This window comes from Lineus longissimus, chromosome 12 (assembly GCF_910592395.1).
Source record: "Lineus longissimus chromosome 12, tnLinLong1.2, whole genome shotgun sequence".
In the NCBI taxonomy this organism is placed as follows: domain Eukaryota; kingdom Metazoa; phylum Nemertea; class Pilidiophora; order Heteronemertea; family Lineidae; genus Lineus; species Lineus longissimus.
The window spans coordinates 15,351,549-15,373,154 of record NC_088319.1 but is presented as its reverse complement, the minus strand read 5'-3'; the positions used below and the strand labels follow the sequence as shown (position 1 = coordinate 15,373,154).

The 21,606-nt window shown below is 40.7% G+C and overlaps 2 protein-coding genes across 7 annotated transcripts; one reads left to right on the top strand and one right to left on the bottom strand.

Moving 5' to 3' along the window:
• The first annotated feature begins 83 nt into the window (after positions 1–83).
• Positions 84–19,494, top strand: LOC135497096 (tumor protein 63-like). Of its 6 annotated transcripts, none has more exons than XM_064786801.1 (13): positions 84–238; positions 994–1,091; positions 4,767–4,900; positions 7,215–7,362; positions 9,317–9,489; positions 9,922–10,000; positions 10,208–10,505; positions 10,703–10,924; positions 11,283–11,365; positions 11,531–11,652; positions 13,911–14,198; positions 14,417–14,510; positions 14,727–19,494. In XM_064786801.1, exons 2-13 carry the CDS (start codon positions 996–998, stop codon positions 15,030–15,032), a joined length of 2,043 nt encoding a protein of 680 aa, XP_064642871.1. In that variant the 5' UTR covers positions 84–238; positions 994–995; the 3' UTR covers positions 15,033–19,494. The 6 variants fall into 6 exon arrangements, with proteins under 6 accessions (XP_064642871.1, XP_064642870.1, XP_064642873.1 ...); XM_064786800.1 differs by having other exon boundaries at positions 11,259–11,365; XM_064786803.1 differs by lacking the exon at positions 994–1,091 and having other exon boundaries at positions 89–238; positions 11,259–11,365.
• A 255-nt stretch (positions 19,495–19,749) lies between these two features.
• On the bottom strand, positions 19,750–21,508 carry LOC135497098 (large ribosomal subunit protein uL29m-like). The gene is made up of 5 exons (XM_064786807.1): positions 21,381–21,508; positions 21,055–21,170; positions 20,769–20,829; positions 20,586–20,682; positions 19,750–20,355 (listed from the first exon to the last, which is right to left on the bottom strand). The coding sequence occupies exons 1-5, from the start codon at positions 21,506–21,508 to the stop codon at positions 20,023–20,025; spliced, it is 735 nt and encodes a 244-aa protein (XP_064642877.1). The 3' UTR covers positions 19,750–20,022.
• Between the last annotated feature and the right edge of the window lie 98 nt (positions 21,509–21,606).

Genomic DNA, 21,606 nt, shown 5'->3' with positions numbered 1-21,606 from the left:
ATAGTTGTTCTGAGGTAATTCAAAAGCCTGGAATTACCTGTATCAAGACTTTTAAAAACTTGATCGGCGGATTAATTTGTAAATGGCCGCGGCGCCGATGACGTCAGTTTCAAAACATCAGTTACTGTTTTTCGCCGCTTTTTCTTGTCGAAAACCTGCATTTATGCAATAACTGTTCATCTAAGAACCAAATGCATTTATTTACACAATAAAACTACACCTATAGATCGTTCCAAAGGTAAGTGACATTTATTGCTATCCTGGAATATAGTCAGTGAAGCCAGTTTTGTGGCACACGTGTGTTGAAATTTTGTTTTGAAATTTCTGTTCATGCAGTACAATACATCATCAGCGCATGCTTTGGAAGTGCTGTGCTTGCACATCTTGTAGGCCTAATGTACAGTATACACATACACTAGACACTGTTTGTGTCTGTGTGTGTAAAGGCCTAAGCCGACTTCGGACAATGGCCATACCATATTAGCCAATGATTCAGGCATCCAATACGACACTTAGTTACAGAATGTGGAATCGGGAATGATTGCATCCTCGCTTTGCCAGTTGACAGGTTCCACATTTTAGCAGTCTCGCAGTCCCAATCCCATTGCGGCATTGTCTAAAGCGTACCGTTGCCACTTCCAGGCCAACTCTGTAAGTGTCGTATGTGACCTTTTGTTTGTTTGGGTGAAAGGCATGACTGGTCAGTGGTCAGCATGGTCAGCGCCAAAACAAACTTCTATGAAAAGGTCAATTCAGGTCATTTATGCATCACTATACGACACTTCAGAACTTCAGTCCCCGATACATGTATGGTGATGCTACATATCTAGGACCAAAGTTCTGAAGTGTCGTATTGCTTAGGCCTAAAATTAAGTTAACTTTACCTAGAAAGGGTATTAAACAACATTCGTCAGTGTGACTTGCTGACTACGTGCAGTGCACAAGATTTCAATCACTGTGTTGTTATGGATGGATTGTCACATTTTTTTGCAGGAATGATGCAAGTTCGATCTCCCTTCCTTGGTAGTTGGGAGAAATGTCAGGCCCCATCCTCTTTGGCTGCTATGTTACCATTTCCTAATACTTCTAGGGCAAGTACATGTAGATATTTTACAAAAATCATGGCTCGGACGCATTGGTCCAAAATTATAAGACAAAAGTTTGTTCTCAAGATTATTTAGGGAAAAGGGTAACTTGAAATGGGGAGGATTTTGGAAAGTCTTTTGAATTGTTACCAAACAAGACGCATTGGTTGTCTAAACAAACACTGTGAGGGTGATCATGGTCCCTTCGCTAACAAACAATAAAAAATAACTCCCTCTCAGTCACACGTGTTGACTCAGTTGACTAATTTTAATCACTCTAATGTCTAACCTGCTTTCTGATGATTCAAATGCACTCAGTTTTAGAACACCTCATCCTTCCTCGCTGGTGGCGGATTGCAACATTCTGATAGATAATTTTCAGTTTTGAAGGGAGTATTTACTAGCATTGATATTGATCATCACTCCATTTCTTCCCTCTCCTGCTTTTCCACTGAAAATCTGTTGGGCCTTCCCAATAATGCCTTGGGGGGGGGGGGGGCTAGGGAGCGATGGACAAGACAGAGATTTTGTTTGAGTGAATTGATCATTGTAATGATTACATGCAGAGGGGAAGAGCCCTGTGGCCTTGTCTTGAACTTTCTTAGGATCACATTGGTAGTGTGCAGTGTTCTTCCTTATCCAATTGTTGTCGGTGCTGACCCCATGTTGGCCAGATCAAGACTTTCTGTAGGGCATGTGAACCCAAGCTGATCTTTGTAAAACGTCCGTCTGTTTTTGACCCATTCCTCTTTGTCATCAGTGCCTAGATTGAGATTTCTAAAAGTCCAATCTTTCATAAATCTTTTAAAATGTCCATGAAGCCTACAACTATTCATTGTCTAGGCCTTTGAATGAGAGTCCATTGTCCCCTTATGTCCTGGTTTATTGTGAGAAATTTTGGGTATGAAAACATGAGATATGGGCTAATGCTTTCATAGGTTATTGTGGTATAGTTGGTAGGCTTCGTCTTTGTCCTTTAGAATATATCAGGAGGAACCCCTCAACTAAGATGATCAGGTTTCCTCTCTCCTTCCCTCCCAGACACATGAGCGCATACATTGATAACACTAGGGACAGGGAAGTTAATGACAGCGGCTTGGGTTACCAATGCCAGTGGTGTGATCTCTTTTTAAAGGTGATCTTATCCCAGCATTTTGGTTGTGATTTAGTCCTCAAAAGACTGAATGGATGGTTGTGAGTTTCACAGCCAACACAAAATTGGGCTTATGTGTCATATAAAATCATTGGTAGGAAAAGGGCATTTTTAAAAAAGGCCAATATTCTCCTGCTACACAAATACAAAATTCTTTCCAACAGTTATGTCTGGGGGTTTTCTATAGAGGTAACATCTTTCAGATGCATTATTGTGCAAAATCCATCCAATTCATTCACAGCAATAGAAGGAAAATTTGATATTTCAAGAGATATAATGGATGATTTGTGGTGAATTGGGCCAGTCAGGTCGAAGATGCACTGATGCAAGACAGGTATTGTCCCTCAATTTTGTTCACTTAGGCAACGCCAATGTGAATTCCAATTAGTTTTCATTGACATTGCCTTGGGGTTGCATTGCAATCTCGGGGGGGGGGGGGGGGGGGCTTCTGTTTAATTGTACTTCTATCTACAGTAGAATCTGTCTATCAAGGACACCCTTAAATACCGATTGGAAGGTGTCCGGACTATTTTCAGAGGTCTAAAATCCTATGGAAAGAATCAATTAGGCACCAAATGGAGCATCCTTATCAAGAGAAGAAAAAAAATGATCGTAGAAGCAGCCACTGTATGCAAATGTTGTATTTGTTTGGTGGTTTGTCAGTGTCTTCGAGAAATAAAAAAGGCCAGCCTGGGACGTTTGATGAATGGCATATTTATGTAGGCTTTTCTTAAGTGTTTACAGTAGTAGGCCTATCTAAAGAGTCCCACCTAGGCTCATTGATTATGACCCAAATGTGGATTTATGCTAATCTCTATTGTGGGGGTTGGTCACATGGCTGAGAGCTACAGGTGTGCAGAAGGCATGCTTTCGTAGTGGGCTTCACCGGTGGTGTGGTATATGGTTGTTGACTTCATGTGCTTTAGCCTCTCTTCTATATGTTGGCCTTGCATGCTCCCGTCATGCCCTCTTCTACCCTCAAAACGGTGAGTTATTTATTTTGTCCGATGTTTTAGCAGTCATCTTGACACACAAGGCTCCGAGATCACACAACCTCTTTAAACATAGAAATTCATACAAGATTGCCTTATAAGGTTGGGATTGGGCTTATTGGGGTAAGATTGTGGTGACAGTCTGATTCTGTCCTGGCCTACTTTTTTATTGCCAGGAAAAGTATGATTCTGTGCCTGATTTGAAATATTTCAGCCAGACTAGGACTGTATCGCGAATTTGTGGCTGTTTTATTGTAAATTGATGAAATAGGATAGAAATGAATTTGTTTTCACAAACTGAAAGGGAAGATCATGGATACCAATTATTCACACTTCCTCCTGGAAGTGAAACTGAAAGAGTGGACCTAAATCACCCCGCTTACAACATGAACAAGAGATTTTTGATGAAAAAAGTTGTACATCGAAATCTTTGCTGCAACATGCAACAAAATCTCATGTTTTGCTGTTAAAATGGCCCAGTGACTGGTGAGTGTTCGTGTACACTTGGGCCACAAATCGCAGACTTCCGATTGATTTATTTCCTATCTTTACTTTGTCCTGTTATCTTACACAGGGCACTGTCATTGACTGATTGTCCTTGAGTAAACAGACTGGTTGTATGCCAAATATTTGTTGTGATTGCAGAAGGTCTGATCTTGGATTGGAGTGATGACTTATTGCCTGTCCTTTATGCTGACTGTAAGACCCAGTGTATCATTAAACTAAAAAAACAAAATCAATATCGCTTATCAAGATCACTTTCTTAGAAATACAATTGAGACCCGGTGCAATTACTTGTTCATGTATGATGTTACAAAGCAGACTGATATTGCATTGACTAATTCACACAGCGATTGACTCAATGACATGCAGTTGCTCCTTGGTGCTCTGTTTAGAATGCCCAGCCTTTTATAACCCAGAATATGTATTTTTCTCTCAAAGGAGTCCAGCTTAGACACCAAAACAACTTCTGTAACTTACTCTGAACTCTTTCATAGTGTTTCAGATGTTGACGTCTGCCTGCCTTTTGGAAATGGTTCCTTGTCCTGGCTTGGACTCTGTGTTTTGTTCTGATCTTGTTGATATGATCTGATGAACATCCCACTTTCCACTCCTTCTTTAACTCTGCACAACAAGTGCACAACCTCCTTTGGCTTTGTTTTGTCCACTATAACCGAAACAGCTCGCACGAACCTGCTTTACTGTACATTCTGTGAGAAAGTCCTCCACACAATACCTTTATTCACACAATATGCAACAACCAAAGAAAAATGGAAAATGAAGTTTTGGGGACCCTAAGATGCTCACCAACCTCTACATATGACCAGCATTATGGGAGCTAAGGCCCAAGTTACAAAGATAACGACCTTTAAAAAGTTAATCCCTTTCATCGTCTGCGATCCTCTTGACTGCTGCTGGTATGCCACTACCATTAGGCACCAATTGGAGTTCTTGGTTCTGGACTCGGCTTGACCAGGGACGATCAGGATGGTTGAAGTTACGCATGTTTCTCAATTGGATGCTCTCTCCTTGCAGAATATAAAGGAAGAAATAAATGACTCCAACTCAAACGCAGCCATGTCACAGGGACAAGATGGACAGTGCAAACTAATGAGCCAAGATACGTTCGATTATATTTGGCATAATATCCAGGACATCACTTCTCACGGGTAAGTTGCTCCTTTAAAATCTTTTCTATGATAAAGTTAAGAGGCTTTCTCTCATTTTATTTTGGCACTTGGTGTGATGTAAGTCCTGAAAGTGAAAATGCATTGGAAGATTTTGGGCATTTTTTATCCTGAATGTTTACTTTTGGCCCAAATGTTCTGAAATTTGAGGGACATATTCACAGTCAGATCAAAACAGATCAGAAATTATCTTAATGAACAAACTGGGCGAAGATTTTACTCATGGTTAGAATATTTTTATACTTCCAAAATCGTGAATCTGAAAGTGAAAATACTTCCCAGATGAACAATCGGTTGCCAAAGCAGAGAGGAACAACTCCAGTCAAAATATTCTTTTTGTCTTATTTGGCTGTCTGCCAAGATTTTCACGATATGTTCGTAGTGTAATAAATCAGGCATGACATAGGCCCATAATGCGATTGCAGACTTATTCTTAAAACATTTATCAAAAGATTCAAAAACATTCTGCCAATATTTGGAAGCTTGCCAAGAAAAATGATCTCAAAATAGCTCCTCCAAGGATTCTTGTATTTTTAAAAGAAAATTAAAAAATATAGCCATTATGTGGTGACGATCGGCGAAGAAAAGATTATTCTTGTGCCGGACAATTTTCAGTTAGGATTCATCTGTTTTGTGTGGGTGACTTGCAGATGAATTATGTACGTGTAGTTTGATTTAATGACATTCAGAGTTGATCTCTTGAATCAATGGGGAGAGCACAGCTACATTCATTGTTCTCTTAACCTACACATACATTGTACTCCCAGCTAGCTAAAATGCTAGGCCTGAGATAAGTGTCCAATAATATGCTAATGACACGCCCCAGTGAACCAATCAGGTTGTTTCAATGCCTAGGCATACGTCAAGTGTGTTATCTGTGAATGGCGGACAAAGGCCTAGGTTAGTTTGCCTAGCGCCCATGGTTACCCCAAGCATGGTTAGTAAAACTCGGGCCTGTCCAGGCAGAGATCGTGGCCGGCTGCCATTTTGTTAAGGGGGACTTCCACACACTGCCAAAATGTCGTTTTTTGATAGGTGAGTTCTTTGTTTAATATCACACCGATTTCAAAATGAATTTGTTCGTGTGTCTGATAAGATTATTTTCTCAACTCAGATATATCATTTAGAACTTTTTGGTTCTTGTTTTAGTGGTAACTGTGGCTGTTTATTGGGGCACTTCTAAGTCCTATTTGCATTGGATTGAGGCATGTGTCATTCTGCCATTTTGTGTCATGTGACCTGGTGTGCGCCAGGTAAATGTCAAAGAGTATGAAGTTTGTGGGGGAGGTGAAGTATCAGGAATTAAATTGTCTTGTAAAAAACAATTTAAAAAATAGAGTATTTTTCACAAATTTGCAAAAACTCAATTACACAATATGTTTGTGGACATTTCTTCATAGCATATCACATGTTTAATGAAGGGTGCTATCACTTGTCCAGGGCTTGATTTTCAATTGCTTTAGGTTGGGGCACCAAGCTGAACTTTGGGAAACCAGAAAAATGCCCATTAGTGCCAGGCTGCTGACCCCGATCACTTTGTCAGTGCCCCTCCCCCCCAAAAAAAATTGCATATTTATGTATACTACACATATTTTTGGTTATTTGTCATCCCAACCACAATCTAACCACCAAAACATGGCAAATAACAACTGAAAAGTCTATTTCTTCCTCAAAATATTATTTAGACCTGACATGTCGGCCCCACACGTAACCAACACTGACAGTATCCTAAATAATCCTTAGCTAAAGTGAGTGAGGGTAATTGTCTTGCATTAGCCCTCCTGTCCCCCCCTTGCCATTCTAGCGTGTCTGATTCTGATGTCTCAAGTGACTGTGTGCCAATGGTACACATTGCGGCTTTATGTGAGAAACATCTCATTGTTTGTGCTGTTATCAATTCAAACCCAAATGGAGCCCAAGGCTGAATTGTTGTAAAGAATGCCTAATTTACCTTAGGGATTATCTTTTGAGAGAAAAAGAATGCCGCTTTTCGCTACTGTAAGCTTGTAAGTGGATGGAGCTCTCATTTTCACTGTGAAAGTTTGGAGAATCGCATTATTTTAGCAGATGATTCTTCAAATTGACATCAAAGACTATGTAAAGTGCTAACAAACAAGCGGAAGTGTTCAACATTTGGCAATTGTGGTCGTCACATGTCATTCGCAGCATTATCTTGACATCTCTAGGTCTTCAGCAACATTAACAAGCCAAGTTGAGATGGTGAGAAGTTGGGGCACCCTGTATTTTGATGATATCTGTATATTTCATTGCAATTTTTCACATGTTGTTCTTTCAGTGAATACACCCAGATAAGTAGTAAAGAAATCGACTATCAATATGCCGATGAGCCTGCCGAACAACCGGGGACCACATCTGTGCTACAGATGGAACGGTACCAGATCCGAGGTCCGGGGGTTAATCAAGCAGATATGGTGCCAGATATTGTAAGTAAAAGATAAGTCTTCCACTCTTACGTCTTAGTCACTCGCGCTGTGCGAACAAGCGATTTTAGTCTGTGACATGCATTGGAGCACTGGCAGCATGACGAGTGGTTGCATTCAACCAATCATCTTGTTGTCACGACTCCTTCGAAGCGTCGAAAATCGTGTGTTTGTGTGGCGCTTTATTAACATAATCGATCAGGGTAGTTTGGCTAACACCCACAGGGGAGGCCAGCTTCTATACTGGTATTGTCTAAAATAAAACTATATGGAAATGTTGGAGATGGAGATTGGTATGAAGATGCACCCAACCCCTTGAAGATCTCTGGCGCTGACTTTCTCTTTGGTGAAAAGTCTCTCGACCTATCAATTGAACCTTATCGGTTTATGTGTTTGCCAAATCATCATTTACTACTGGTACTACGAGTGTCGCTATCTTGTTGGTCATTCTGTGCCAACCACTTGTCCCAGTATATTGTACAAATATCATTTGTTAGTTTAGAGTGAAACTAGGCCTTCTGTTGGCCTGATAATGATAGTAGGTAGTGAACTGAGGGTTGTCTTGAGGGGTCTGGGACCCGTAGTGAGATGTCAAGTGAGTCCATTCACTCCAGTTTTGGAATATTCTATCAAAAACAACTAAGATAACGGTTATTTGCTTTGAATATGTGAAATATTTTCATCATTCTATTCAAATTTTCTTTTTTGCTATGCCTTATTTTCACAAAATTTGTTGGTTGCAAAAAACGTGATATGAAAAAAATTACACACATAGACAGGCTACTGCTTACCACCAGGATTTGTTAGGAGGGGAAAAAAGGTCAACGTTGTCTTTGGTAGGGTCGTTTTTTAAAAGAAGCTTTAAAGTCCCATCACTCCACTCCCAATGAACCTTGGTTCACCCTGGGCCTGAAAAGAACCCTGTCACTATCAAATGTCAGGAAATGATCAGACCCTTCATTTTTGATCGCAATGATTGATATGAAAGACCTATAATAATAGCTTTGTGACAATCTCCAATCCCGCCGTCACCTTCAGAAATGTTCCTGATATTATGCCCGATTATATGGGTCTCAGTCGTGGAGAGTATCGGGCAGGTCTGGGCACGTTCTGTAGTCTTGTTTTGGTGATCGTGGGTTATGCACCATGGCGTCGGACCTGAATCAAAATCTGTTGTACAACCAGGCCTTTCTAGGCCTAGATCTTAGGTTGGCCTTTGGACGCACAGAAAGCGCTAGTGACCGGGCCTGGGCATTTTTTCTTCGTGAATTTTTGGATATTCCACCATGAAACAGGAGGAACCTGACCACTATGAACCATGTTACTACGCTGTGAGTAATAATAGAATCCGTATTCTCCAATCCGGAGGTGGCTGAGGCTGTTACCATAGTGTACAGGCTAAAAATAGTAATGACACTGAATGAATTGACTTTTGCTTCATGTCTGGAGATTGGTTTACATGTGTCTGGTGTGTGGAGCATGCACCTAGCATGGCTTGCCTGTTACGGAGTCAGTTTGCGCAAGCGTCTGGACTCCTTGGAAAGAATCAGGCCCCACTTCCCCTCGAGTCTTTTCATGAGTTTGAGTTTGAGTTCTTGTTGCAGATTTTGACAAAATGATACCGAAGGATGTGGAGGTGTGTTGTGAAATATGTGACTGTCTTTAGTTTAATGGGATGGCGTATACTTGATGTTCTTTTCAGATATTGTGTTGGGTGTTTCTTCTGATGCTGTTAATCTTGTGGATGGGCAACATTTGAATGTCCTGACTAGGGCAGTACAGTGGACTTGGCCTTGTTGGCGGGGGTGTTAATATTTTCTGCTTCTTTACATATACTTTTCATGTACCTATCCTTTTTTTGGGCTTATTCACTCAGCAATCTGTCCTTGCTTGAACAGGGATCCGACCAATCAATCATAACTCACAAATTTAATCTGTCTTTGTTTTCTTGTTGCAGTTTATGGCGCCGACCACTAGTTGTTCAACCGTGAATGGTAACGTCATGTCGCCTGACAGCCAAACCCAGCTGGGGTCAGCCACACCAAGCCCGGCCTACGACAACCCGATACAGTCACCAGGAGGATCGTACTCACCATCATCACAGAATCCTGCACCATCTGTACCATCAAAGTAAGCTACTTGATACATACAGTGGAACCTCCCTTAGTGGACACCTCTCCACTAAGGACAACCTCTAAATTAAGGACACTAGGTTTGGTCCCAAATTGGTTGTTTCCATTCAATTTGACCTCTCTAATCAGGACACCTCTATTAAGGACAGCACGTGTCAGTCCGGAGGGTGTCCTTAATAGAGAGGTTCTACTGTATTTGGTTTAAGGAATCGATACTGGTGGTGGTATTGGTTGTCTCCCCAAACACAACCATGGTGGAGCAAAATGAGCCACCTAGGTTTGGACAAAACGACAGCTCCATCCAAGCATTGTTGGTGAGACAACCAATACTGAGAGTTGTCAGTTTCTCCACCTTTTTTCAAAACACTGCAAACTAAAGAACAATCTGTTTCTAAAAAACATTTCTGTCATTACACATCCGTATTTTCAGCACGGACTACGCGGGAAAATATGGTTTCGATGTGTCCTTCGCACAGCAAATGAAGGAAACCAAGTCAACAACCTGGACGGTGAGTGAACTTAGAAAAGATGTGTGGTCAATTTGAGAAATAGTCACAAAACTTAGATTTACCTCAAGGTGGGAGCAAATACCACTGCTGGACGTTGGCCAGTTATGTCACCAGAGCTACACCTTGTTTGACCCACATGTTACACCAAGACCAAGAAAAATCAAAACAATAAAATCACCTGTCTTAATCCCTTCCTTTCTTTTCCAGTATTCAGAATTAATAAAGAAACTGTTTGTCCGAATAGCCACAACCTGTCCAATTAGATTCAAAACTGCCGCCAATCCACCACACGGCTGTATCATCCGTGCGATGCCTATATTCATGAAACCGGAGCATGTTCAAGAGGTCGTTAAGAGATGCCCGAATCACGCCACTACCAGAGAGCACAATGAGAACCATCCTGCCCCGGAACACCTCATTCGGTGTGAGCACAAGCTAGCGTCGTACTTGGAAGATCCTTATTCCCACCGCCAAAGTGCCGTCATTCCTCATGAACACCCTCAAGGTAAGTCCAAGGTCATGGTTCAAGGTCAGAAATAGTTTTAGGTCAACATTTCAAGGTCGGTCAGAAATAATAATTCTAAGAATATATTTGCGTACCTATCCCAAAAGATATTTTCTGCTTGCCCAGGTAGTGAAAATCAGTGTGGCCTTACAGACCTGTGCAATATCAAGCTCTCATTCTTTTTCATCTGCCTTCAGCCGGATCAGAATGGGTGACGAATCTGTACCAGTTCATGTGCTTCTCCTCGTGCGTTGGCGGCCTCAATCGGCGCCAGGTCCAGGTCGTGTTCACGCTGGAGACGATGGATGGAAAAGTGCTAGGACGACGGGTATTCGAGGTCAGGATCTGTGCCTGTCCTGGGAGAGACAGGAAAGCTGATGAGTTAGCTGTCACGAGGGGAAATGAGCCACAGAAGAGGCGTAAGTAGCACTGATAAGTATATCGAGGCTTTAGACGTATTTTCTTAACATTGCTTCTGTAGTAGATTTGTAGTGCAGGTGAATACTTCTAATGGTATTTTCAGCTTTTTCATCAGCAAGCAGACGTGCCAATGTGTACACTTTTGGAATTTTGATTTGTATTTGATTTGGACATTTTTAGGGTTGGCACTGCTCATAGCAGTGACACAGTGTTATGAACTGTCCTCCAATTCTTCAGTGAGTGCGTGTATGGTAGTTGACAATAACAGTATTTATTTAGTTCGTAGTCTAACACCCTGTGGTTTGACCTAGTTTATTCTCTTCGTCGTTTCAGCTAATCAAGTCACTATTACTTCAGAGATTACCACTGCCGGACCGTCCGCTAAACGGCGGAAGATTACACCCCATGACGATAGCAATGATGAAGTTTTCTCTGTTCGGGTAGGTTATATCAAAATATAGCAAAATAAAACGCTGCAATACAAAGCAGAAGTCAATATTGTGATCTCGAGATGCAGATTAATCTCCCTAATTGTCTCCCAACCATAGTGGCATGCATCGGCACTCACTGTAGCTTTGTGTCTTCATGTTGATTTCTCTTTTCAGGTGAAGGGTCGTGAGAACTATGAAATCCTGTGTCGGATGCGGGACTCCCTCGAGATGGCGAATATGCTGTCGAAGGAACAGGTCGAGAACTATTATCACAAACAAGGAGGTGTAACCAAACAGTAAGTCCATTGAAATTTTACAGTCCCTCCTCAGTAGCCACTTTCACTTAGGGTAATAAACTAGACAAAGGGTAAAAGTTACCCACATCACCCTTTGGTGATTTATGCTTCTGGTCTCAGTCTAATGCTTTCCAGTATGTTTTTTCTGCACCAAACTGATCTTGCCAGATAAAGTGCTACCTGTGTAGGAAACATTGTGATTTGTGAGGTGTAATCAAATTTGGTTTTATTTTACCCTCTCCTTGCACCTTCCTCTTTGCTTTACCTCAAAACCTCTCATTTGTATTGTTTTTGATGTAGTTTGTTTGTAGAAACCGTAGGTGTATTCTAGTCTTCATTTAGTTCTTTTAGCTTGGTGGTCTGCTTACTGGGCAGTTTCCCAAAAAGTTAAATTACACGAGATGACAGAGGGAGATTACATAACCAGAGACTTCAATTGACCCCCCCCAAAAAAAAATATTCTGAAACGGTCGATAAGCATGAGACTCTTTGATGTATGGTCACTTGGAAATGAAAAGTTTAAGGAGGTGTAATTACAAGTTAATTGCATCTATGAAAAGTCAAACGAATTGGTGCTTGGAGAAGAAAACAAAACAAATTCAGTAGTATTATGAAAATGTCACAACAGCATGATTTCAATCAACTAAGGCTAACACTCTGTCTCCCTCTGTCATCGTTTCAGGCCCGTGCCGATTAACAAGTGTCCCCTATTGCCTAAACCAAAGCATAAAATGTCATCGTCGTACCGCGACCGGCACTCCAGCAGAGCTAACCGTAACAGTAACAAAGTCAGGATTCTGCCAAAACCAGAAAAGCCGTTTAACAGTGCCGATAACCTCGATAATTGGGCTGATGCCTATACCTAACACTCGCTAACAGTCCTACCCACTGGAGAGCAAGAAGGGGTATTAATCACATGATGCTCCTTCTGTTATGCTTTCCATATCAATGGACAATGGCACACTTGTTCTACTACAGTAAAGAAGAGTCCATTGGCTATCTTATTTAGGGTGGTCATTTCCACATGCCCGGGGAAAGTTCTGTCTTGCCTGCATTCGCCTATGCACTTGCCACCCCTACATAACAAATAACATAGTCAATGGACTCTTCCTTCCTGTAATGGTAGAAGTGCACTATTGTCTGCAGTGATACCAATACCGGTCCTGTTCATTCAGAATGACACTTTGAGAGAGAGACATTGTTTGTAGAGATTCTGTGTATATGCTACGATGAGTGTATTTGACGCATTTTGGGAGTGGTTGCATAAAAGCGTTGAAACTGTCTGTGGACTTGCCAGGTGCCAGCATTCAACTTTCTGGAGCTCGTGTCTGACGCTATCGAAAGAATAGGCCATGTTGTTAACCCGGTCAGTGGGGGTCATTACCCCACAATGGGAAATCTGGTGGGAGTGCTAAACTGGAAGGAGACCAATTGAAGGAATTAAAGTGCATGTAACTGTGTTGTTTTACCTGTGACATCAGCAGGTCTGCCTTCCTAAAGGGCCATGTTTGGGCTTCAAGCCAATGCTGCATCTCGGGCTTCCAAACGCACAAGAGTAAATCATGGTTTTAAACGATTATGTGGCGATAGGCCTTGAGGCAGTGGCATGCATACGCTGCCAGAACAATCGCATTTTCATACATATTTTTGATAATTTGTTATAGATCTTTGTCATGTTTGTTTGTATTTGAATTCTTTATCATACAATGCTGAATAAAGTGCATTTATTTTACTCTACATGGCATTCTATTGGTTTAGAACAAAACAGTATGGCTGCTCTCCTGCACTCATTCAGTCAGCCTAGTGCAGTGAAAGAGAATGTTGCACATCCAGGACCCATCCTAAACAGACAATCGGAAAGTCGCTACTGGACTTGAAACAGTAATTCCCATATAGCTGACCTACAAATGCACCAGTCAGAGGCTTCAGGGGACATTGTTTGACTCCTATACACCTTTGATATGTATCCATCACAAGACTCAACTTTCTGGATCAGAATTGATGGCCATGGTCAAAATTGTCTTTATTACAAATACTGTGGTGATATGACAACGTTGGCAAACCAAAGATGTCCTGTGTACACATTCTCCCTCTGTCTCAGCAGTCCGGTAGTCTGGCTAGACGCTGATCATGCAGCGCTCAGTTGTGCTTAACCTCTGTGGACAATACGGGATTGATACCCCCAACCTGTAGATACCATATACCATCATCCATTACTCTTAAATCAGGTTCCTCAAAGACTTATTCTGTCTTTTCAGGCCCTCGTTGCTGGCTAAGAGTGTCTCAATACCACACAACCCCGCCATTGCCAATGGTACCCTCCAGAACGGCAACATACCTCAAGGCGTCGCCAGCCAGATGATCGACACCAAACCGCCACTTGGCCTCAACCCTAACGGCATTGACTCGCCCGACGCCCATCAAGTCACCAGCTCACAACTCTCTACTTCATCTTCGTTATCGTCCATGTCATCCCAGCCACCGATGACGCCCCAGACTAGCCTTGGCCCCGCCGCAAACCAGAGTGTGGACACTAGCATTGTCACGTAAGTATTTTATAGGATCTTGAGAACGAAGAAGAACCTCTGTCTTGATATAAAGATATTATAAATTTGAGCAATTTCTTGATGCCTTTAATAGTCCTGTGGTGGCACTCCACTGCTTCCCATAGCTTTTAGTCTCCGTCTTCAGTCTCTGACTTGGGAACACACTGGAACTGGCTGCAACACCATTTACAAATTTGTGTTTACATGTATATTTGCAGGTTCCTTGGCAAGCTGGGCCTGAGTGCTTATGTGGACGGATTCAACCAGCGGAGTCTTTACACCCTTGAGCAATTGGACACATTTGAAATTGAGGTAAGAAAACAACCCATGCGATATATTCTGTCGTATTGTTTAAGGAACCCTTTCGCTGCGTGCACAGTCTCATCATTTCATATGTCCCCATTACATGGGGTCACCTTGTGTCCAACTATGAAGGTAATTCAACTAAACTCCAAGCGGGTTGAGTGATAACTGAGGTTTCAAATCATCATTTTCAGTATTATTATACATCTGAATGATATGTTTCAGGACCTCGAAAAGATGAAAATTGGTACGAGCCACCGCAACCAGATCTGGAAAGCACTGGTCGAGTACCGCCAGCAAGCCCTGTTCACGTCCCAGTGGCTTCAGACGCAAGGAAGCACTGCCTCTACACTCTCCTCACAAACCAGCTCCTACTGCCCCGGGTATTACGAGGTCACACGCTACACGTTCAAGCAGACGGTGTCGCTGAAAGCTGGGGCGCGGGACCCCCTCGAAGAGCAGCGCTGCGACAATATTGAACTCAACATTCCAGAAGTGGACGACGCAGGCTTAGATTTTGACTTGATCTAGACACTGTTAACCCATTAATTTTGAACACCAAGTTATTTCAGGATTTAAAAATACGGACTGAAAAGTGAATTGGTTTGCAGTAGGGTTGCTGTTAATGTGCATTTCTGTATTGTAGTGTTTGATATAAAAACCTGATCATGAGTTTTGTGGAGATATCTTTGTTCCATGAATTTGCATTTTAACGTTATCAACTCTACAGAAATTATTGTAAAAGCTCGAATTGTTCACTAAGAAGTTGAATCTCTCAACACGTTCGTCTTCTGATCCTGTTTCCTAGGAAAAATATTTTCGACTGCATTTTGGTGGTAAATCCACTGTTAGTGTAGAGCATATACCGATGTTTTCAAACCATCATGAAGTTACTGGGGTGAGCAAAGTCCCAGTTCGAAATTGTTAAAATGGTGGAAACAGTTTATACAGAGCCACCTATTGTTGTAAAAAATTAACAAAAGCTTTTTGGTTCAGTTGTGCGTTTAGTAAGAGATAAAGTGTGTGGATCGAGTTTCAATTTTTTTTTTTTCATTGCCTGATGAGCAACATTAGATAACTTCTTTTTTTGGCTGATGTCCTTTCACAGTCCCTTGGAAGTTAGGAGAAATAATTTTCAATGCAATCTTTCCAGATATTTGCCAAAGATGAAACTTCTGTTACACTTTGATTAATTATGTATACACCGTGTCACAACATGAATCAGTCTTCAATTTCTCTGAATTTTGCCAAAAATTACACTGGAATTCCATTCTTGTTTTGTTGAAGAGCTCTGGGAAACCTCCTTAATACTGACCTAGAAGGTCCAGAAGCATATTCAGTATTTTAGAGGGGAAGCACCATAAAGAGTACATGCTTGATATCACACTAAATCTATAGTAAACGAAACTCATGAAAAGCGTGGGAGCTCATAGTGTTGTAGATAGGGTATTTTTTCCCACTTGGATTTACTTACTTCTGCTTTCACATACGCTTCTTGTGTAATAAAGAGCGGCATTTTCGAGATTATATATCATGTTTTGTTTTCATGAACACAAGATTTAGCAGTTGTGTTCATTATTGTTCCCAGTATTCATAGGGCTATGGTTGTTCCCACAATGAGTGTCGCCTGATGTGGGACTTAGTCGCCACTGGTAGCCGGGTCACGCTAGCCGTCCAATACAATACTGGTGTTTTCAGTTGTGAAATCGACATGGACCACTGTTGTTGCAAGGGATTGGAACGGATTTATGTATTGCATCATGAAAATGACTTGGTAGAAATTTTTGTAAAGTTTGTGTTCGGGCGAACCTTTGTCCAGATTTTCATATATTAGTAGGGTTGTTAATGTTGTATTCTAGTTGATGCTTTAAGACATTATATCGCGTTCATATGGTTGGAATTTCTTGGTAAATTGTTGGTTGAAATGTACCATTGGTTGACAAAGAATCCACTTAAAAATATCTATGAAAAAAATCTATGAAAATATGTTTAACTACTCAGATCACTATTAAACAATGTATTTGGAATTATCCTATGTTCCAATTACATTTGTACATAAAAATGTACGACACGTTTAACAATAATTATCTTTTTGTAACAATTTTTTTCACATAACTAAGCACAAATTGTGATTCAAATTCGGACTAGTGTCTAGTGTTCACCTTATATAATTTTTTTCTGTATAGCTTTTAGTATGGGGGTCTTTGTGATATGATTATGCTGTGGGGGAATCAACCAAATAGGCCTTGGCAGTCGGAACTTAATAAGTTTTGTCTTTAGCTGTAGCTCTTTATTCGAGGTTGTTTGGACTGCGATTGTTGTACTGCAACCACTTAGCATTTCGTCTGTGGTTATTTGCATTTCAGTTCAAAATTTTATTATCAGTGTTGGCGAAAAGAAGAGAAACATCATTACATATCTCATGTTGGGGAAGGGATGATGCAACATACTTGGCATTGTAGTAATATATTATCTGTGGCTTTAAGCACTGTCCCCAAATACAGTGTAACTCTCATATTATTAACAATTACAATATACGCATTTGTAAACAACATGACATCTGTGCATACCTGCCAGCGAGTGCATCAACAAGAGCATTTTATCATGACCTGCCAAGTTCAGGTGTGGCTGAACTAAACAAATGAATCTCTCATGACCTTTATACTGCATTAGGCAAAACTCCACTGCTGGTGACACGTTAAGACAAACTGCCAATTTTGGATCCAACTAAACTAAAAAGAAAACATCTGATGAATGTTTCTTTCATGTTTTTAGACACTAAGAAAGTGTTGAATTTCCAAATGGATGGATTTTGGTCCAGTAGAAAGTTCAACGTGGCCAGTCACGTGGAGAATTATTGTGTTCAAATTTGCATTTATGATAAACATTGCCTAAAACGGAAAAATAATCTCACATTTTTTCGAACGTGTGGGGTCAGAAAAAATATCAATGTGCATCGCCTCTAAAGAAACAAACTCCCTAAGCATATGCTCAGAACGCATTTAACGGGCGCATTTAACACATTGGATGAAATAGTTCTGCCGTTCATAGTATTAAGTTGTAAGTGGGAGGGAGAGGAATCGTCTAAACTGCCTCTGATGAGTTCCTGCCATCGCCAGGCGCGTGAACTCACATGATATTCTGCCTACAATATCAATTCAATAACGATTTCAATTTCACTTTGGAAATACCTGATCAGGTCTGGTGGTGCCGATTACTCCTGATCAAGGACAGATGGCCATCGGCGCTTTCTCAGGCCCATATGAACTATTTGACTTGTATTTTAACTGCCCGAGCTCCGGGGTTCATTTTATGCCTAAAGCCACAGATAATATCTTGAGTGATATTTTTCCATGAAAGATGGTAAAAATCTGTTGTTGCATTTTTTTGACACGCGCTTGTACAGTAGAACTCCAGTACATGTAGTTGGGGTTAGCAAGTGTCTTTGTATTCTTCTAATCTTTGGGAAGCTCGAGTTCAAATATTGTTTGTAAATAAAAACGATGTAGCATTTGTCCTTTGTGCATTCATTCAAGGATGTGTATTACTTGAGTTTCACTTGAATGCCTATTGCAGCCAAGCATTTTTGTGTTTGGCAGTTTTGTATCATATAAAGCTTAAGCATTTCGTTTGCTTAATTTTGTATAGAAAAAGTATCAAGTTTTGATTAGGTGTAAGGGTGAATAATGTAAGTCCCCGCCCTTCCTTTTAGGGATAGAGACAGGATAAAAAAGGTTGATGGCATTGCTTTTGTATTATGTATATTGTAGATTTGAAAATTTGAAAACCTGCCAAAATTTTGAACGTCATGTTTCCCTATGATCAAGGCAGTTACTTAACTTGTGAAAATGAATGTTTTAAATCTGCACCAAAGTAAGATTTGCTGTGTCAATTTGAATCTTCGCTTTCACTTGTTTTAATAGAATATCAGATGTAGTTCCTACCTTGGCCACTAGGGCGCATTGTGTTCCAAGAGCGAGAACATTTTTAAGCATTTATTTTCATGCCTGCCAAGTAGTTTCAAAATGCTCACAAAACGACGGACCCTGGCGGTCTACAAACATATATACGGAATTAAAAAGAACAAAATTGTATCCAAAACAGGCCACAAGATGGCGTTTATAGATATGTACTCGTACCGAAGAACAAAGTATCATGATTCAAATCGTATTTGACAGAATTAGTTAGGTTAGGTTATTAAAGAGTCTGTAAACTGTACTGTGAAATTGCAAAATTCACTATGTTAGAGGGTCATCTCAGTGTGGTTGAAAAGTAACCCAAGATGGAGATCTTGCTTTGCTAGAAATCTTGTTTCTTGGACGGTTCTTGATTTCAAAGGGTGTCAATGCACTTGCAAAATTCTTTGGATCTTTCGATATGTCCAACTGTGAAACCATTGTATCCAGAGATACGTATATTTCACATAAACTATCAACATGAGTTGACAAAAATGTGCTCTATTTAATAATTTATTCAGTGAAAAAGTGGCACCTTAAAAACAGCCTCAAATGGTGTGAGCCAAGATCTTTTCTAGTTGCATTGTGACTTGAATAATAGATAATAGAAATAAACATCGCCTCTGTAAAGTAAACAGACATGTGATGAAAGTTTACCGTTATGTAAGGAATATATCTGTGTCAGTGTGCACGATAGCAGAGCAAGTGGCATGGCTTTCATCTGTTCATGCTTAACCCAGCACTCAGCATTTGGTAACATTGTCATTGAAGTATGCTTTTGAAATAGATATAGATATGTAATCAACATTGGTGTAGGTGTGAATGAGGCAGGCATTCCATTTTGAAGACGGTCACAAGTTACTGTTGATTTTTTCACAATAGAAATCCAGAATTGTCTAACTTGAAACCTGACAGGAGAAAATAACGGTAGTGAAACTAAAGGTATCCAGGAGCAATTTTTTTGTATTTTTGTATCAGAGCTCTTTTAAATTTGTACTTAGTAGAATTGGAATAAAGACTTCACAAAATGTACAGCATGCGTCTTCTAATAAAAATTCTTATACTCACTGGGCAACTTGGCATAGCCTTGCCATTGTGAGAAAGCTGAATGTTGGATGAACTGCCATACAGGGACTGCATCGACAGCCTCAATTTTTGTAGTATGCAGATAGATCCCACCTGGTCTCAGGCCTTGTCCTTCCTGGTTGTGAGCATCAATAATATGGCCAAACAGCAAATTCCAGTTTGCCAAGACTTTCTTCTTTTGATGGAAAAAGGAATACGAGACGCTGTTCAACCAAACCTAATGTTTTATTTTACAAACATATTCACACACAAGACCCCCCCTCATACGAGGGAAATATTTTGTCCTGTCCAGATTCTCTTGTAATCATAAACAAGGCAAAAAAACCTCCGCAAAAAACCTGTGATCAATATCAGACCCAGCAAATACGAGTTTGACCAACAGATGAGAGATCTTTTTGTTTCACATAGGAAGCAATTACACAGTCACAGCCATCAAGAATAAATAAGAGCTACATGTAGCCTTTTTTATCCTTGACGATCTAGTCAATGTCAGCATTTGGAAATTCTTTCTTCAATCTGAGTTTTTCTGCCAATTCTTTCTTTTCTCGGTAACGGCTCGCATTGAACATTTTCTCACGCCACAACTGCAAATATTTATAAACCCATGGACCCAGCAAGCGGTACTTTTTCATAAATGAGTTGTTCATGTGCTTTGGGATATAATGTTCTTTCTGGAGCCTCGTGACTGGCCGACCTATTACGTCCACATCCTCGATAAGTTCTGGTTCGCCAGTTTTTCCTGTTTCCAACACATTGTATGCACGATTCCGCTCGGCAACAACCTCTTGGATGTTCTCCATACTTTCCTCGACCTGAGAAGTGAATAAATAAAAACAGAGTTAAACATGCTCAACTCAATAAATGAACATGCTTGTCTACGTGTGACAAGTGACAACATGAATCTAACGCAAATCCGGCTTTAGGCTCTCATTAGAGTAGACACAGCGAGCCCTGCCTGGTAGACATTGAAAGTGACATGAGTGCTTGTCCCCTCTACCGTCAGAGGTTCACCTATCAGCTCGATAAATCTTTTACATCTTACCTTCTCCATCCTCTCCGGATTAGGAAACAACTCCTTCTGCCTCGTGTATTCTGCTTCCATTGTCATCAGCATGTTTCTCTCCTTCAGGAGGACATACCTGCAAGAGAAGCAATGATACCATGAGGACAGAGAATGTGATGTCTCCTCCAATCTAAAATGGATGCCCCTGATGACGAAACTTACCACAGCTTATGGAGCTCCACATTTGTTTTCAGCCTCAGTTCATCTGTTAACCAAGGACGACCTGGAAAAATGGAGAAGAGATTAGTCATGATTCAATCCAAGGGATGAGAGCTGCATGGCATTGCCATTGGCAGAAATGATGTTGTGGAAAGCAGCACCAAACATTACAACGTTATAGAACGTCCAAGCAAACTGATAACTTGGCTTGACTGCAATTTAAAAATTATGAAGAAACTCATGTACAGGCACATGGCAGAATCCGAACAAACCAAGTGCTTCTACCCACCAGTTTTTATTGACGTCGCACCCCAATGCTTCTTGACATCAAAGAATTCCTCCAGATCGAGGCGACATGATGAGACATGAAGGCATCTTGGTTGTAAACTACCAATGCCCGGTTTCCTGGAATACAAATCAAATGATTTAAATTCTTTTTTTGGACAAGTCCACTACCACTAGCCAATTTGCATCTGAGAATCAAGATGTCCGATATTAGACCGTGCCAGTCTATCCGGAAATAGGGACCCTGTGCATGAGATAGGATAGTTGCCTGTAAAAAGCAGAAGATTGGATAAGTGATTTGCAAGGCTTTAAAGAAATTAAAACAATTACATTTGTTTAATTGAAGTGTCTATGGCAAAAGCTACCCGTGTGTCATCTACAACACATCTCAAAACCGAGGAATTTGCGAAAAAACGGCAAAAAGTAAACCCAGATTTTCGAATGATGGGCGCAGCCATCTTGGCTTCAAGGTGAAGGCTTGCAATCTCAGCAAAACGAGAGGTTAGAAAAATATAGTTTTTCTATTTATTCAGGGAAATAATTTGATACGTATAGG

Bases quoted from the DNA above. Each gene is read 5' to 3' on its own strand.
- LOC135497096 (XM_064786800.1), top strand. From the start codon at position 996: ATGATGCAAGTTCGATCTCCCTTCCTTGGTAGTTGGGAGAAATGTCAG. The intron at 10,506-10,702 runs GTAAGTCCAAGG...ATCTGCCTTCAG, and splicing joins TCCTCATGAACACCCTCAAG to CCGGATCAGAATGGGTGACG. The intron at 11,366-11,530 runs GTAGGTTATATC...TTCTCTTTTCAG, and splicing joins ATGAAGTTTTCTCTGTTCGG to GTGAAGGGTCGTGAGAACTA.
- LOC135497098 (XM_064786807.1), bottom strand. From the start codon at position 21,508: ATGGCTGCGCCCATCATTCGAAAATCTGGGTTTACTTTTTGCCGTTTT. The intron at 21,171-21,380 runs GTAATTGTTTTA...TTTGTATTCCAG, and splicing joins GACACTTCAATTAAACAAAT to GAAACCGGGCATTGGTAGTT. The intron at 20,356-20,585 runs GTAAGATGTAAA...TTCACTTCTCAG, and splicing joins ATCCGGAGAGGATGGAGAAG to GTCGAGGAAAGTATGGAGAA.